At 39.8% G+C, this 17,758-nt stretch overlaps 1 protein-coding gene across 1 annotated transcript in view; it reads left to right on the plus strand.

Moving 5' to 3' along the window:
* KIAA1328 overlaps positions 1–17,758 on the plus strand; it is a gene marked incomplete at both ends in the record, with an annotated part of 174,267 nt that overhangs the window by 126,043 nt on the left and 30,466 nt on the right. Inside the window, one exon of the mRNA XM_080362618.1 lies at positions 13,201–13,385. Within this exon, the coding sequence (XP_080218744.1) occupies positions 13,201–13,385 (185 nt within the window). The remainder of the gene's footprint in view (positions 1–13,200; positions 13,386–17,758) is intronic.

Consider the following 17,758-nt stretch of genomic DNA (forward strand, 5'->3'; position numbering starts at 1 on the left):
AAGTAGTTTCTGTAGGTAGATGGAGCTAACCTGTAGGTGAGCTCTTCAAAAAGCACAGGAACTCTGGTATTAGAAACACCACTAAACATAGGATGGCAATCACAGAATCACAGAATGTCAGGGATTGGAAGGGACCTCAAAAGCTCATCCAGTCCAATCCCCCCACTGGAGCAGGAGCACCCAGATGAGGCTACACAGGAAGGCGTCCAGGCAGGTCAGTTAAAATAGGCTTGCCATAACTCCAGTGCTTTGGTATTTTCACAAAACTTGCATTTCCTCCCAGTCATCTGCATGGGTATAGTTCTGTAATATCACATTTCAGAACTGAAAATGCTCAGAGATTTTTTTTTCTTTGGGTTGAAATATTTAAAATTTATGCGTCTCCTGAAGGAGTTTGTTCGTTGCCAACACTTGCAGACAGCGAGAGACATTTTTGCAAGTCATTTGCATATGCCTTCTTTACAGAAAAATGTAGACACTGTTAGTTTACTGCCTGAATCGAATTTCGAAAGCTGAATTCTATTTTTATAAACTGGAGTGGAATACTTTTCCAGTCAATATCATTTTGTTACTTTTTATTTTTGTATGTAGTCCTGTATGAAGAAAAAATGATGTTCAATCTAGATATTCGCATGTCCCAGAAATCTGTGAGTTCGGAAAGTTACGAAAAAAATCTTATAAAACAAAATGTTCTGGAAGGTAGTTTTAAATTAGGAGATTTTAAACCCACGCGCACAACTTGCACACCATTTAAAAGCTTATATCAGAACTGATGGGGCAGGACTAAGAACAAAAGCTATTGGTATTACAAAGTTAAGCAAGAAGTGCTCTGTACCCTGCTGTTCTGGCCATGATTACAGCTGCTCTAAGCTAAAACCCACTCCCCCACCCCTCTTGTGACCTTGGCTGCACTTCAGCACACAGAGAATTGAAGCAAAAGGCAAACTCCAGTAAATATTAGATTCTGCCACTTGCAGATATACAGGCTACATATAAAGATAACGGCACACGTGCTCTCGCTCGCTTCCCAGCTCTCACTTTCTGTGGAGTGGACTTTGTGTATTTGCCACTGAATTATTCTGACATAAAACTTTCCAGACCGCACTGGTGTGTTGAGCTGAACTCTGTGGCTTTGCATGGGTGCCGAGGCTTTGCAGAACTACCCATTACATTTATAACAGTGCTAATTTTTGAGAGCCACGCAGAGAAAATTTCAGATTCAGCCCGGCTGATTTGTTTCTCACACTGCTCCTGCGGTGAAGAGGATTGATTTTTGTGTTTCTTTTGATATTTGGCTTCCTTTCCTCTGGTACTCAGTGCTTCAGGCCTTAATCCTTTAACCTTGAATCTGAGCATCAAGGCTTCAGGAGGGATCAGGCCTTTTGATGGAGGGAGAACATCTTTTGTTGTACCAAATGGTTGGGAGTGGTATAAGGCAAGACAGGTCTCCAGACAGTATATATTTCTCTGTTGTGTTAAAAGACTATAAACAGAGGGTGGGTTTAGTGGGGATTATAGATAATCTAGAGGAAGGTGGGGTGTCAGAAGCAATGGGAAAGAGTTAATGACTTTTTCTTTAACATTTCACCAGTAACCAGTCTATCATGACAGATGTGTACTGGGTTGCCAAATGCTATAGTTTGATTTGGGTAACGGTTCAAAGCTCAGCATGTCATGGAAATGGCAGCGTGGTCCCCGATGGAGCAGGGGAGAAAAGGCTTTTCAGCTTCTCAAAGGGCAGTATTTGTGGAAACAGATGCTTGCCTGCCCTACCCAGCATAAAGAACAGTTCTGCGGGCAGCCGGGAGAGTTCGTACTGCTGGATTTTTATAGGATCATTAATTATATGTTATAAGGCAGCTAAGCATGGCATTCCTAACTCGATGAATACCATTATGAATGGCCTTTTCATATTCTTCATCTCATTATATTAAATGCATGTGACCTGAAGTTTAGCTAAAGTTATTGTTCAGGTTAACTTTCATTTAGTGGTTGCCCTAATTTTAGAAACAGTATGATCTTTAGATTTTATGGAGAGACAGGTTTTTTTATGCATGTTTTTGCAGCATTATTTTACATAATTTCTTCTGGAACTAGGTAGGAACCTCTGCGAGGTGGCAGGGAAGGGATTTAGTCAGTCCTTGATTTGCCTGGAGATTTCTATATCCATGTCCCTGGATGACAACATCCAGTTACACGGATTTGGCTATCATCTCTCTGCCAATAACTCTTAAACCCTCTGCTCTGTTCCGTCTAGTCTTGCATATCTGTCTGCCTCCCTGACACATAAGCCTGGTTGTTTCGCCTTCAGATCATTCCTAATCTGGCCAAAACAGAACTCCTTACTTTTTCTTCCGAATCTCTCTTCACTTCTGATTTTGATAACGCCACATCCTCCCTGTCACTCAGACTCATAACCTCAGGGTCACTCTCCTTCTCCACACACATCTGGGCTGCTGACAGATATTGCAGCTTCCTTCTCCTTGGCAGCAAAAACCTACCTTCAGTTAAACACCACCCCTTGCTCTAGTCCTTCCTTTTGCACCTTGACTACTGTAAAGTCTTTTTCACTCAACATTCATTCCCCTCATGCAAAATAACTTTTGCAAATGGGTATCTTGGCTGCTTTTTCAGATCTTGTCACTGTTGCTTCTCTGAAACGCTCCTTCAAAGACCACTTGTCTACTGCATCAGTCTACAGGGCTCTGCAGAAATTCACAAAGATGCTTCTTTTTTATTTTATCTGCCACCTTCTCTTCCTTACTCCTTCATTTACGTGAGACTTAATGTTGTTTTGGGTGTTGTATGAACATCCAGCCACTTGCTCCGACCATGTTCCTTAACTCTTTCTGACTTTTGCTGCCACTGAGTGACATCATGGTGACTTCTGCCTCCTTCTGTCTGTTCTGACTACATCTTTCCTTTATCATGTCGTATGTCTTTGAGATGTTTTTAGAGTTCACCCTTTTTTTCAGAGGTATTTTACAGATTTTCAGAGTGCTTTTTTTCCTTCCCACCCCCAATCCTAATTTGATGAGTTTCAAACTCATCCATCTCTTTCCACTGACCATTAGGATGGTCTCTGCCCAGTAATTCCACCTAAAATCTAAATCATACTCAACATATATCACCAGTGACCTAGGGAGAGAAGTATTGTAACTCACCTGTAGTGACAAATCATCAGCTCTTAGGTGTAGAAAAGTTTACGTATATCTTCTAGCACACACAAGAGTTTCAAACAAAACAATATGCAAGTATAATGTCTTCAGTCTTCTGTCAGTCATGCCAGATTTCACCACTTTGTGTAATACATGCCTTTCTGTCTGATCGATGTGTAGTTAATCCTTTTTCCTTTTTAACTTTGTACTGCTTTAATCTCCATCTACATCTTGCATCCTTTTTGACATGTCTCTGAGAGATGGGCTAAGTTTATGTACTGGCTGTAGACTCAGCAGGACCGAGGTGGTTTCACAACACAAATAATGAAAACCCCTAAACCCACACACTGTTTCAGAGCAGCCCTGGTGGCAACAGCTCTGGGTGGATGTTTCCAAACAGGCTATAACAAACTTGTGCAAAGGCAGGCTTCCAAGACCAAAGCTTGATAGCAGTAGCCTTAAAATGGCAAGAGATGCTTATATGCGGGCTAACAAAAGTACAGGGTGTATTTGTCATGTTCAGTTTCTACAGGCAGGGAACCGGCAGCCCAGGGACTGGGCAGAGCCCATGGTTTCACTGCATACAACCTCATGCCAGGATCTCTTTTCCCTTCTTTCCTTCCCTGGTACTGGACATCAGAGCATTCCTCACTGATAATGTGCCTCTTTGTGAACCAATAGTTTCTGCCTGGTTTCAGTTCTGTTATGGCTCTTTATTTCCTGAATATAAGAGTGCAAAAAATGTTAAATCTGTTCTGTGAACATCCTGGTTGAGTCACTATTCACTAGCACTGTCACATTCACATAAAATCCGTGCACTGAACAGAAATCTTTATTGTGTTGTTTTTGTGGGGCCCAGACTCGGGTTTTTAGAGTTGTATGTCATCAGTTAGGCATCTAAGACTGTATTGTACTCACAATATATACTCTGTTTTTCAGTCACTAGCCATCACTCTCTATGAAATACTTAACTTCAGTAGATTCAAGACAACTAAAGTGTCTAGAAGTGGTATTTTAAACCTTTATGAATAGCTACCTTGTCAAGTCTACATCTGTTGAGCATGGTAGTAATCCAGTAATCTGAGTAAATTCCAAAGTCTAACTTCTCTATTTACTTCTGGTTTTGGTCTATAGGATTTTTTTAAAGCAGATCAATAAACAATCTCAGTGTTTTCATTTTAGTAAGCAATATAATATAGATGAGTACTGGTGTAGTAGTAAATCATTAATATACTCCTTAATCATAGAGTGACCATGTCCAACAGATGTGATTTATTAATGGAAAAAAAGCAGATGTGGTGTACAAATGCATCAGGAGGGGTGTTTCCAACAGAAGTGGGATAGTGTATGACAGCATTTTAAAAGACTTACTGTGAGAGCATTTGGGATGCCATGTATATTTGTAGTTGCAGAACTGGCTATATTCTAATATGTCGGTTTTGATCAATGTACAAAGTCAGCATCAAGAACCCCATCAGGGTTGTATCTGACATGGGAGGGCCACTGTGGTGCGTGGAGACATGTTGGCATCATGTTAGAGCTGTACCGTGTAGCTGGATGGAGCCTGTGCCAACACGCTGACCCTCTGATGGCTTTGTGGAATAAGGAAAGCATTACAGTCTCCAGATTCATCAGTCGCAGGAATTATAAGACTTCGACACTATAAGACTTCTATAACCCTAAAACTCAATAGTAATCTGTGCTTAAAATGCTTGATTCAAGCACCATGTGATACAGATAAAGATGATCAGGAAAAGAGGGCAGAATTTTTGTCGAAAAAGATGGGTCCTGTAAGGTTGCTACCATGTTGTTTTCAGTGATAATGGTTACTAATCGTAACCAGAAATCAGAATCAAGGACAGCAGCCCCAGAAGAACAAGAAAAACATCCAATCATGTTTATTATAGAATTTGATACACTTATGAAAGGCTTTCTGTGCAATGTGTTCCCTGATACCAGGGGAGCTGTCAGTGACCCAGAAGGTCACTATAGGATTCTCAGGAGTAAGTGTATTTGTCTGGGTTAGTGCTGATTGATTTTCATTGCTATCAGTGTGAGAAGTTTTTAACTTTGTTCCTTCATTTCCTCACTTAGAAACCAGGAACAACCATTTATCATGCCAGTATCCTGAGTATTGAAAGTTTTCATCTATCAAGTGCAAATTTGTCAATGAACAGAAGCAGCTGTAGATGTTATGTCTTTTATAACTCCTCTGTCCACAAATAGGCACTACAGGATCCTCCAAAACTCTTGTTTTCTTGCATATGTAACTCTTCATAATAGGTACACACAAGAGTGCAATCTTAAATATCTGTTGCTTTAATTAGGCATCCCTTCAAAATGCCTTGTTAGTAGGGCACACTGGAAAACATGAGTACCTGCTTTCCAACTCTTATTGTGTCCCTCCTTTGCTATATCATCACTTATCCTTAGCAAATAATTGTTCCGTGATGCCATCCATGGTTAGAAAAAAGGCTTTTGCAGTTGCTGCTCGTTTACTGAAAGCTCCTGTTACCAACACCTATCAACCTGTCCGGAAACCTCTATGGAGGAGTGATTGCTTATGTACCAATAGTCTTAGTGAAGGAAAACATAAGGACACTTGCACAAGCAGGTGGTTACGTGCACACCCAGACCCATCTCTGCAGCAAGAGCTCAGCCTCAGCCTGTTTTGTAAAGTCTTTGTCCTGGGTAAGCCAAGTTGAGAAGGGACGATGCATTGTTCTCCTACGCCTTTATCACAACCAAATTGCAATCTAATTTGAGGGATGTTTGTTCAGGAGATAGCTTGCATATGGCATTTCCATGGGCACCTTGTGAATGGGGCTGGCTCTCAGCCAGACAGTAGTGCGGCTGGATAAGGCGCTAAGACAGGCATTCACTTTGCTGAAGAGCATGTGATTCTCCTTCTGAAGGAGAGAGTGACGTGGCTTGATCTACTGGAGAAGTTTGGATTTAGTTCAAAAACTTTGTCCTAAACAGGCTTTTGCATCATTCCTTATGGTACTTTCACTGGTGACAGCTAGGCAGGCTTTTCAGATATACAGATGCTGTTTTGAAGGATTGTTTTTATACCTATGACTTGACATTTACATGACTTTCTTTTGTGAAGGCTGACAGCACTGCTTGCTGGAACGACAGCTGCTCTGCTCTGCTCTATAAGAAAGGCCAAACACACAATCACAGCATTTTGTCCTGCTAAAGCTTTGCCAGTGTGTTTTCTGTGGCCATTTCTCTGTGACTGTCTGGAAGCCTTTATGCTGGAATTTTCTTTGGATTCAGAAGACAAGAGAGAAAAGTAATCAGAGCTCATTTTGCTGTTTATTAGGAAAACGAAGATATGTGGGAAAGGCTCTGTTAGGGAGTTGAAATATAGCTAACAAAGCAGAATGAGGACAGGGCTTCAAAGGGAAGGCATTAATATAATTTTAGGTGAAATTCAGCTCAGTACTTGCTACAAATGGACCTCTAACTGTGTATACTAAGTGAAGTCCTGACTTCATTGAAGATAAAGGCAGTATTCTGATTGATTCAATGAGGTCAGGGTGTCACCTATGGCTAGTATGATCTAATAGGTCATTGCTAATTAAGAGCCTATGTGTATCAGTTCTGGCTGGTGGAATTAAATATCTGAGCACCAGTTACTGGGGGAATGGGGAACAAACTGGTCTTTGAAAGAGTGGTATGGAGAAGCTGTGCTATGGATTAATGTACCCAGGTACAGCTTCATATATGAAGAAGTTTTTAGTGTAGTTGCTGATATAAATCCTCTGAGATGAGAGAAACTGAAACCAAATGTGATAGATCCAAGAGAGTTGTTTCAACAGAAAAAACAAGAACAAAAAACCAAACCCAAACAAAACACACACACAAACCCCAAACCAAACCAACCAACCAACCAAAAAACTAACACAAAACCAAACAAAAACCCCCAGAGAATCCTGATATAACCACAGGCATTACTGGATTCCACGATGTTGAGACTGAAGAGGATTCTAAAAGGTGAAAGCTCTGCATCACTTTTCAGCACTGTACTGTGTGCACACTGTTTTCTGTGATCAAAAATCCTTTGATTACAAGCAATTTGAGAATATAAAATGGCTGCTGAGGTGTTCCCCTACCTGTTCCTGCCTTCTTGCCTCTTGCCTAGAAAAATATGTGAGAAAGGAAATGGACTTGGTTCCAAAGATCATTGGCCTGTTGGAGAGGTGGAACACTTCTCCCCTGGGGACAGGCTGAGAGAGTTGGGGTGTTCAGCCTGGAGAAGAGAAGGCTCCAGGGAGAACTTATGTGGCCTTTCAGTACTTAAAAGGGGCCTGTAAGAAAGATGGGGACAGACTTTTTAGCAGGGCCTGTAGTGATAGGACAAAGGGCAATGGTTTTAAACTAAAGGAGGGGAGATTCAGGCTGGACACGAGGAAAGAATTTTTTACTCTGAGGCTAGTGACACACTGGTACAGGTTGCCCAGAGAGGTGGTGGATGCCCCGTCCCTGGAGACATTCAAGGCCAGGCTGGATGGGGCTCTGAGCAACCTGATCTGGTTGAAGATGTCCCTGCTTATGGCAGGGGAGGTTAGACTGGATGAGCTTTGAGGGTCCCTTCCAACCCAAACTGATCTATGATTCTGTGATCTCAAAACTATAAATGAACATGGTCTCTAGAAAGAAAAGCAGCTGTTTCTTATTAACATGCACTGGATCCCAGCAGTGTCATTAACATGCTGATGCAACTCACATAAGCCTCAAACTGCCAAGTTTCATAATTGGGCCACAATGTCTCACTTTAGGCTTGAATATGGCCTTCAAGGTCTGCAGCATTTAGAACAGTATATTTTTCCTCCTTTTTAAAGTAGGGGGAAAACGTGAAGCTTAGATTTTTTTCGAGCACACTATGTTTCGTATTATAGGCTTTAGATTTGTAACTGTGTGTTTTTAAGGTTGTTGATCCGCTGATGTGAGCAGGTTGATTTTGTGGTGAGTAGCACAAGGGTGTTCAGGGATGAGATTGCCCTGAAGTTCATGCTGTTGTTCTCCTGCTCACCTGCAACACTCTTACCCCTCTTCCAGCTCTACTCAGCCATCCTGTGGTGTTGGAAACCCTACACAAAGCCCTTTCCCATTTGTTGCTTCTCTGGTGGCTTTTATATCTTGACACGTTTCTCCCAGCTCCATTGGAAAGAACAGACAGGATGTGTCCATTTAGAGTAGGACTCTAGGTTGCAGATGGTGATGTACTGAGGAGGGATATAAGCTCTGCCTCTGTTGTCAGGTTTATCCTTGTGATTATCTCTAAGCAGACATCCATGGTATACGCACTAATTTCAAGGGTCTCCTTTTTTTGGTGAGTTGAGTGTTCAGGAGTTCGTTCCAGTTCTCTTCCACCTCGGTTGACCTGCTTGCTGTCCAGGGGCTAAGCTTCTTTACTGCATCAGTTTCTTATCTTCTTTGCCTTGTGGATTAGGGTAATCACACTGCCCTACCTGACATGTTGGGGAAAAGAAAATCTGAGGCACTTGGTAGTTGTGGAAGTAGGGGCTTACAGAGATTAACACAGTACACTTGAGAAGACAGAAGATATTGGGTTGTTCAGGAGTACAATGTTATTGCTGCTTAGATCCACTTGTCCAAAGTCTACAGTCCTTTTCTTCCCACGAATGTGTTTTTATTTGCTGTGGAGGCAAGCAACTTCCCAAGCAGTCCAGCTTTGGAACCGGTGATTTTCAAAGGTGTTGTTTGATAACTTGGTTTAAACTGCCCTGAATTCAGACCCCTTCTGAAAAGAAAGTCCTGTGGTGTGTTGACAGCTTCATCTTTGTTCCAGCACTTGTGTTTCTGCTGCTTCAGAGCTGACTCTGGAAACTGCCATGGCTGAAAACTATCCCAGCTGAAGGGTGGGGGGAAGGCAATTTTCAGCCTGTTTGTCAAACTGCTTCTGAAATGGCAATACAGGTTCCAGCTACAAAAACGTATTGCTTGGGTTGTCTACTTATTACCAGTTTTGCATCATTAAGTGTTATGCATTCTTGGCCTGATATAATTGCAGCAGATTGCACACATGAACTGTTAATTATTTTATTTTTAAAACAGAAATTGCGGAACAGGAAAATAACATTCCAACATGTTTGCTTTTGGAGCTAACCTACCACGGCAATCTGTTACTTTGATAATGGTTAAACTCGCAAGCCCTTGCCTCAACAGGGTGCAGCAGGGTACCATTAAGACAGCCATCTGTTGAACATATATACTGGAGTCATGAATTGCCTCGTATTTTGGGTTTCTGGCTACTTATTATGTAGTTGTGTTCCCTGGCTGCCACTGATCTGCACTGAAAAATGCACAGAAAGATCAGAGTTCAGTGCAAGGTGAGTATCCCTATTTGGGATTGATGACTGGGAACCCATCAGATGAACTCTACGTATAGAGCAGAGAAGAGATGGAAACCTCATGGGTGTCCACATGCTGGTAGTAAACGCTACTCTATGGCAAGAGTCTCTGCTGCTTCAGTTGCTTAGTGATTCAATAGATCTGTAAAACTCCATTTGCAGACCAAGGCTCCCATTATGTTGGATTGATTCATCAAGATGAGCAGCTAAACCAAGTTAAATTCTATCAGAGTTTTCCTGCATTAATTTAAAAATGAATTTAGTTGGCTCTAAATGGACATTTGTTTTAGTATCTTGAAGAACTGACTTTTCCCTATTAAAGCAGAATAATGTATCTATATGGTGCCCTAACTTGAACAGTACATAAAGATTAGTAAATAAGACCCCATTAAAAATACTTATAATGTAAGTAACATGGGTCCCAATAGCCTTTCTAATGTCCATTAATGCTTATTCTGAGGATCAGAGCTCATTTTACTGAGCCATTTAGTCAAACCGTGTGATTATTTAGAAAGTTAATTCATGCATACTAAAATCTAGCTTAAGTAATGCAGAGGGTAGGAGGTAAAACTCTATGGAGACGATAGTCCTTTTTGTTATTTAATGATCAGCCATAATTAACTTGCAAATTTGAAATAATTAGAACAAATTAAAGGTATTTAACTTTGCCTCCCTAAAGAAAAATTCAAATTGCACCAAATGCAGCTTTAAATTATTCAAGTCTCAGAGGTCTGTGCTGGGTTTTTTTACAATGCCTTTTCTATGATGAGAATACCAATCTGCTTTTTGTCAGAAAGCATCCTATCAAGTAATTGTTCTTTATGTCTAATAAATGACAGCTATTCTTCTTTGTAAAAGTATTTCAGTCTCCGAAGACTACATCAGCATTTCCATGGCATTTTAATTCAATAAAACAAAAGGTTAATGTTTTTCTACTTTTTAAGGAATGCAAATACTAGCAGTATTCAATGGGTCCTGAATGACATTTAAAATTTGCCATTCATGCTCAGCAGGGATATCGCGATATGAGGCACAGACGAAATGGAAAAAAGGTGTGTTTTCCTTTGTTGGTGTTGTACTTCAATATTCATAAGGAGGCAGCAGGGCTGAGACTCACTTTCCTGGCAATGCTACTCTACAACTCCTACCTTAGTATGTAGGTTAGGTAGGTTAATAAGGTCTTTATTTAGACAGTCTTCTTTGTTGTGCAGTTTCAGGGAGTAGCATGGAAATTCACCATATATTGCGGTGCCCTGCAGGAAGTTCTACTAACCACGCTGCATTTGAGTGATGTGATGCGTTGCGGGATTTGAAAAGAGGCAAAGGACCTGATTTGTCACTTAATCTCTCTAGCTGTACATAACTCATCCATTTGGACCATATGTTAGTTTCAAATTTTCCAGGTTGCGATAGTCACAGCATTCATTTTACTAATTATTCTGTAGGTGAATGAGTAACCGTGTTCTGAAATATATATACATATATATGTTTTGTTTTTTTTTTTTACTTATGATTTCTTCGTCTAATTTTGGTACATTGTTAATTATTCGATTTTTGTATCTCTCTGCATTATCCTTTTCTCTCCTTGATCTGCACACCTCTCAGATTAAGTGTTTGTCGTTTTAAGTTTTGACTCTCCTTAGTTGAGCAAAAGTTTAGTGTGAGCTTTCTTTTGTTAAATACTAAAGAACCAGGCTCTAATTAATTGTTTAGTGAGCTATAAATACAAATACACTTGCATTTGTTATTTCCTCATAAATTAGCTTCTGCAGCTTCTTCTTAGTGTATGTTTCTGTTTGAATTGCCTCTGACATAGCATTATTTAAACGGGAACTTGGTATTCTAGAGGTAAATGCACCATGTAGAAGGGGTATTGCAGAGAACCAGCAGAGTGATCGTCTCCTCATCTACAAGCCAAAGGTCACTGTCTTCACAGAAGATCTGTAGGTTGTAATTAAATGTACTTCAAAACCTCAGAAAGCATCCAAATAATGACAACTTTGATGTTTATAATTGCTGTTAATCATCCAAGTACAGGCAAATGGAACATCAAGTCCTGTATTATCAGAGAAATCTGGTCAAGTATTATACCTTTAAGCCTCTTTAAACAGCTATTAGGGCCTAAACCCACCTCTTGCTGTACAATGGGTTGCAAGAATTAGTAGGTTAAAAATTTCATATCATTCAAGTAAGATACTAATTTAGTCCACCATAAATTTTAATAACACTTTGCAATATTGTTAGTGGCCACAGTTTGAAGCCCTAAAGTAAAGGGAGGTTGTTCAGAGAAGTTTTTTCCAACACTTCAGCCAGTTATTATAGGTCATAAGCCATTATATAATGTTCTGCATTAATAATACAGGAGTAATACTAATTGTCCAACAGACGCAGTGGGCCCTATTAAACAATGGCTTATACAGCACATTGATTTGAAACTTTTAATTTAGCTATCATTTGCTGATGGGAACATCAAATATCTGCTTTTTGCTCAGATGTACAGTAACTTCAGTAGAGTAAGCTTTTAGGTAAAAGATTCTTGTGAATCAGCGTCCACAAAGCTGTGTCCCAAATAATACAAACTCAGTGCCGATCTTAGGGTTGCTCATGTAAAATGGTGCTTGTACAGGAAAACAAATTTTATAATCTTCTGTTAATTTTGGAAAGCTATATGTCACCCCCATGCTTTCAGGTACAGCAGTATAATCTTGGAATGCATTGTATTCCTTCATGTGGATAATCCAAAGATTTTTTCATGCTTTTAATTACTTTTTTGTAACGATGATGGGGCTAATGGGAATCCTCATTTAAAGCAGTAGTTGTTGCCCAGAGAGCTGTATTTGCAAGAGGTAGGTTGTCTTTACTGAGAGAAAGATGGGTCTCCACAACCTCCTGTCTGCCCAAAATGTTTTGTTTCTGCAGACACTGAATTCATGCTTGCTCTACCTTGTGAAATTTGCATCCTGGTGCTATTGATGCATTATTTCTGATCCTGTGCAGAAGTTCATCCTGAACCATACTGATTCGGGTTAGCTTTCTTTTTTCTTACTCTAACCAAGCTGCTGCACTTACTGCACCAGATATTCTCACAACAGTTTGCTCATGCATTCTCTGTCCTGCTTAGAAGTTACTCTGTTCATTCATCTCACTTTTTGTCTCATCTCTCCTCATCCCTTTCCTTCTTGAGTCGATATATCATCCGCTTCTCTTTTGCAAGTGATGACTCCAGTTTTCTCCTATTGCGTTCTTCTCTGTTTCTGCTTTATCCTGGCAAAGCGAGCATTTTTTTAAACTACTTTTCCAACCTTGCTCCACTGTACTGGGCAAAGTACTTTCCATTTCTTCATCCCACTTGTCCTATCCTAACCACTCAGGAAATCCAGGACTTTATGTATGAGGGAATGTGCCAAATACTACAAACCTTGAAATATAATTGTCAGAGTGCTGCCAGCTGCAGATAACCAAAGACTCCTGCTAAAGTAGGTTAGTAACTCTTCGATCTTTAGGCATCTTGCTTTCAGACATTGGAGATGTATTCAGCATGAGCTCAACTGGCACCATGACAGTTACGCTTCTGGAGAGTGAAAGCCGGGGACAGGGCTGGGTGTGTGTTAAAAGGGCTGAATGCATCACGTAATAGCATGATCTTTCTTTCCTCCCAGTGTACCCATGTTGAAATGTGAAGATTATTTTCCAAGGACACCTCTAGTAAGCAAAACCTCCAGAACACCAGGGAGCAGTGGTGGGAGCAGTTCAGGGAGGAAAATGGCCGGTTTTGGTGCAAACATGGAAGACGAGCGAAGCCTTCTGATGCAAACCAAGAGGGAAGGCACCAAATCAAGGAGAGGTAAGGGGGAGCATACTGTATTGCAGGGCCATGAGTGTGCTAATGGCATTTGGAAATTGTGTATACGTGTTCAAGAGTGTATCAGTAAAATGTATAATTAGAAGGAGAGTATTGCAAGTTACTTAAACTAAGAAAAAGTAGCTACATTTAAAGTAATAAAAAGCTTAGAAAGCCTTGTAAATAAAAAGTGATCTTCTTGGTTAGTGTTCCTGATGGAAGGGAAAAAAATTAGACCTTTATTCTCAAAAAGCTACTTCAACAATTCTTTTTGCTTTCCCAGCAAGCAGAGAATAAGTGCAGTGGGGCTTGCTCTTGAAATGTAATCTTCTTCACATTCGTTTCCTCCCCAAGTAATGGCTCCACCATCGTAACCTGATATTTTGCCACACAGGGATGTCTGTACAGCTAGAATCTGTCCTGCTCTTAGCTTAGTACCTCCATTTAAGGGGCAGAGAAGCCATCTTTCTTAGCAAGAGAAAGGATTGGGAACAAAAGCAGCTTGGATGTTTCACTGTTGAGCCTTGAACATAATCCTTGGTTCAATTATGAGCTAGCTTTTTTTTTTTATTTTAACTTGTCAGCCAGTTTGCCATATATGTCAGCATAAAAATAAAGAAAATGGCAAAATGAGAAGAAATGTGGTGCAGTTCTCAAAGGAACAAATAACTTGTGTTATTGGTTAAGACCGTACCAACATTAAAAAGCAGTCCCTGTGAAGAAACTTTCAAAAGGGTATCATCAGCCTGGACCCAAACAGTGTCTGAGGTTAATCTCTTCCAAGGCACAGCTACAAAAGTTGGAAGCCTGTAAAGGGCTTGTGTCCAAAAAAATCAATTTCTAATTTGAAACAAAATCATTTTTGACTAACAGGGGTTCAAGACCCATTACTTTTGCTGTATAGTCTGCTGACATTTCACACTTTCTGTTGTGCACAATGAATCCTAATAGTCATTTTATAACATTGCTACACCAATCAATTTAAGCAAGAGAAAGCCGTTACAATTCTGCAAAGTTTCAGGGGCAATTTTCACTGATGGTTTTCTTTTATATTTTTTTCAGCTATCATTATTTTTTTCTTCTCTTTTCCTCTTCCTTCTCCCCCCTCTTTCTCAATACTGTAGTGATGAAATTGAGATTTTTCACAGTTGGATGATGGGTTTTGTTCCTTGGATAGGGATAGTCCTCAAAAAGTAATTTATTTTCCGTAGATTCGGGGGAAAAAAATCCAACCTAGCCTCTCCTTCGTTCATTCATTTCATTTTTAGTACATAGAAGTTACAAGCTGCACCTGGCTATTACGTGTAGCAACTGAGCTGCACCTATGCTGATTTAGTGACTGTAATGGTCAGCATAATCTCTGAAGATAGTGAGTGTCTTTTGCAAATGCTTACTGGGATTGCTGGCTTTGAAGATTTAGAGCTGCATGGCAAAATTTAACTTATAAACATTGGCACTCGCTGTGATACCAGATAAAGTTCAGAGAAATGCTTTCAAGCTGTGGAACAATCTCAGGTCTATTACTGATTTGAACGGCTTGTTTATCACAAGGCAAATTACCTAGCACTAATCACTGAAGTTGAAGTCTTCTGTATTTAGTACCTTTTTAATTGGCTTCCCTCTGTTATATGTTTGGACTCCTTTAACAAGCATACACACATACTTGTAAAGTGTTTTTTTCCATCTTTGGGGATCACCAGGGCACAACATCAAGTTCCTTAATACTAGTTAGCTCTGGACTTAGCTTTGTCTGTCCTTGCTCCTGCTGGATCTTCCCATGTGTTGCTGACCTGGTATTTCTGCTTCAGAATTTATTTTATTTTTTTTTTTTTGTTAGGAAGCGATTATGTAGCATCTCACAAAAATAAAACAGTGGATGCTAACACTGTTTTCTGTGGTGAATTCTATAAAAATGTGGTATTTGCTTTACTGTGTCAGAGCGCTGAGCCGGCAAGCCTGGGGGTCTGTCTTGGACAGTGGTCAGTACCTGCTGTGTCAACAGAAAGTCATCCCACTACTGCAGCACTTTTAGCTGAGCTCTAGCTAAGCCACACTGTGTGGTGAAGAGGAATTAAGTCAACATGGTGACATCTAGAGACATGAAACTTGATATTATTTAGCCATGTACCTTAGGGTGGCCTTTTGGTCAGAAAACTGCATTGCTGGATACCGTGTACAGAAACATGTCTGCTGAAAACTTCTTGGCAGGCAGATGTTAACGCATTGCTGCAAAGGTTTATTTTTCTCATCCTTGATCTGTCTTGTCTGTTCATATTGTAAGCTCTTCAGGATGGAGATGTCTCCAGGCACACCTTCTTGCAGTGTTAGCGCTGACCTGGGCCTTTGGGTTCTCTGTATAACCTCCTTGTACCACTGGGAACGGTGGGTGTATGTGGGGGACTGAGCAACAGTGTCCCTCCAAGCAACGGGGGCAGTTGCACCAGATTTTGGTGTTGTTGGTGTTGTCGTCTTCAACTACCTTCGTTTTCTTAGGATTTTGTTTTGTTTTGGTTTGGTTTTGTTTTGTTCTTTTGAGAAGATAAAATGTTTAATCAGGAATGTTGGAAGGCTTTACTGCCCGCAGGACTGCTCACTTACTCTAAGTTCAGTGAGTCTGGAAAATGTGATTTTTGTAATAAACCCACTTTCCCTTTCTCCCTGCAGATGTTTAGCAATGGGAAGAAGAGCATTGTTAACCTGGTCCTCTCACCTCGTAGAGTGAAAGGGGCATTTCTCTCTTTCCAGGGTAGAAGCTTACAAGATCAGCTTAAGCAATCAGCTTTTATTCTTCCTTTGATGCTTTTTGTCTCCTATTTCTGTTTGCTCTTTAATTTTTATTCCTTTGCTTTAGCAGGTGTTTGTGTCTTGTAGACAAACTTTTTTAGTTTTACCAGCAAAACTTTAAGCAGACAAAGCAATCCTCAAGTCTTAGATCTTTTCAGCAGTAAATTGTTTTTATTGGTGTCACCAGCAGCTGTGTCTATTTGTACTAAAATCTAACAGCTTGTCTAGTTAAAAAGCACTGGAGTAGTGTTTCTCATCCTTTCTGCCCTGGAAAAAATTTGCTTTTGGGCTGGGGAACTAAACTAGATTCTATCCATTACATTCTGCAATATTGGACACTTCTCTACATCTCTGTTTAAAGTCTTCCTCTTTACCACCTTCCTGAAATATCTCTGCATTGATATAAGGAAAGAATTATTTTTCCCTCTGTATCCGTTTGGGGTGAATAGCATCAGCATTATGTTGTATAGCATGCATAGCTTTCTTTCCATATATAAAAGAAAAAGCTAGAGAAGGAAAATTATTTTAGGTCATAGAATCTGTAGTTTTCCAGGGGCTGATTTTTCTGTGTAGTGTTTGTTTTTCAGTAGGTTTTCTAACGTAGCTTCTTAGGGATTCAGGATCTGGAACTTTGTCCCTTGAGGGAAGACTCTTCCCTACAATTGAATAGAGCAATTAGTTAATATTAGTGAAACACTTTGAAGATATGAAGTACTATTTAAATGTTAAGTATTATGAGTATTAGTATTATAGTATTATTCAATTCATAAAGATTTCTTTCATGATCATCAGCCTAGATTTTCCCTTTGCTTACTTTCATCCCATTACTGCTTGAACCAGCCTCAACTGTGTTTCTTCATTCTAAGTGTTTACACTTTCAAAACATAGACTGCTACACTTCCTTGCTTTCTTCATGTTTTAGTTGTCTGTTTCTCAAGCAGAATTATACTGCTGTTTGAATTTTCTCAAATGAGACTTTAATCTACTTTAAATCATTCTTATGCCAAGCTAAACAAATTGGCAATAGTATTCTTAACATTACCATTTGGAAGACATCTGTAATTGCTTTTGGGTACCTGGCCTTGTGAGGTTACATGTAGTTTGTTTTTTTTGCAATTCTTTGCTACTCCGGGTTCTCTCAATTGGTGTCAGGATTTAGATTATCACACCATATATGAGTTTTTTTAAAATTATTATTTCAAGGGTGAATATGTCTATTCTTTTTCCATGTTTCTTGCTTCTCTAGATCATCTGCAAGGTCTCCAGTCTCATACTGTCTTCCAACACCTGCAAATCTAATTAATTTGCTGTCATTTGTATCACCCCGGTTCTCTATGACTTTTCATAAATAATTACCAGTCACTTCATAAATTCATTAACTAATTCCCTTTAGCCCTGAAATATATATCCTTCAGACTAAAGAATTTCGGTCTTTTTTTTTTTCCTCCCTGATAATTTCTTTTCATCAGCTTTATATAGGCAGGTATTATACATCAACATGGTCTTCATTATCTTCTACTTGCCAATATTCCTTTTCTCTATTTTTTCTCATAGTATATTTTAAAATTATTAGTAGCTTAGCCATATTAGCA

Source organism: Nesoenas mayeri (assembly GCF_963082525.1).
Source record: "Nesoenas mayeri genome assembly, chromosome: Z".
NCBI classification, from domain to species: domain Eukaryota; kingdom Metazoa; phylum Chordata; class Aves; order Columbiformes; family Columbidae; genus Nesoenas; species Nesoenas mayeri.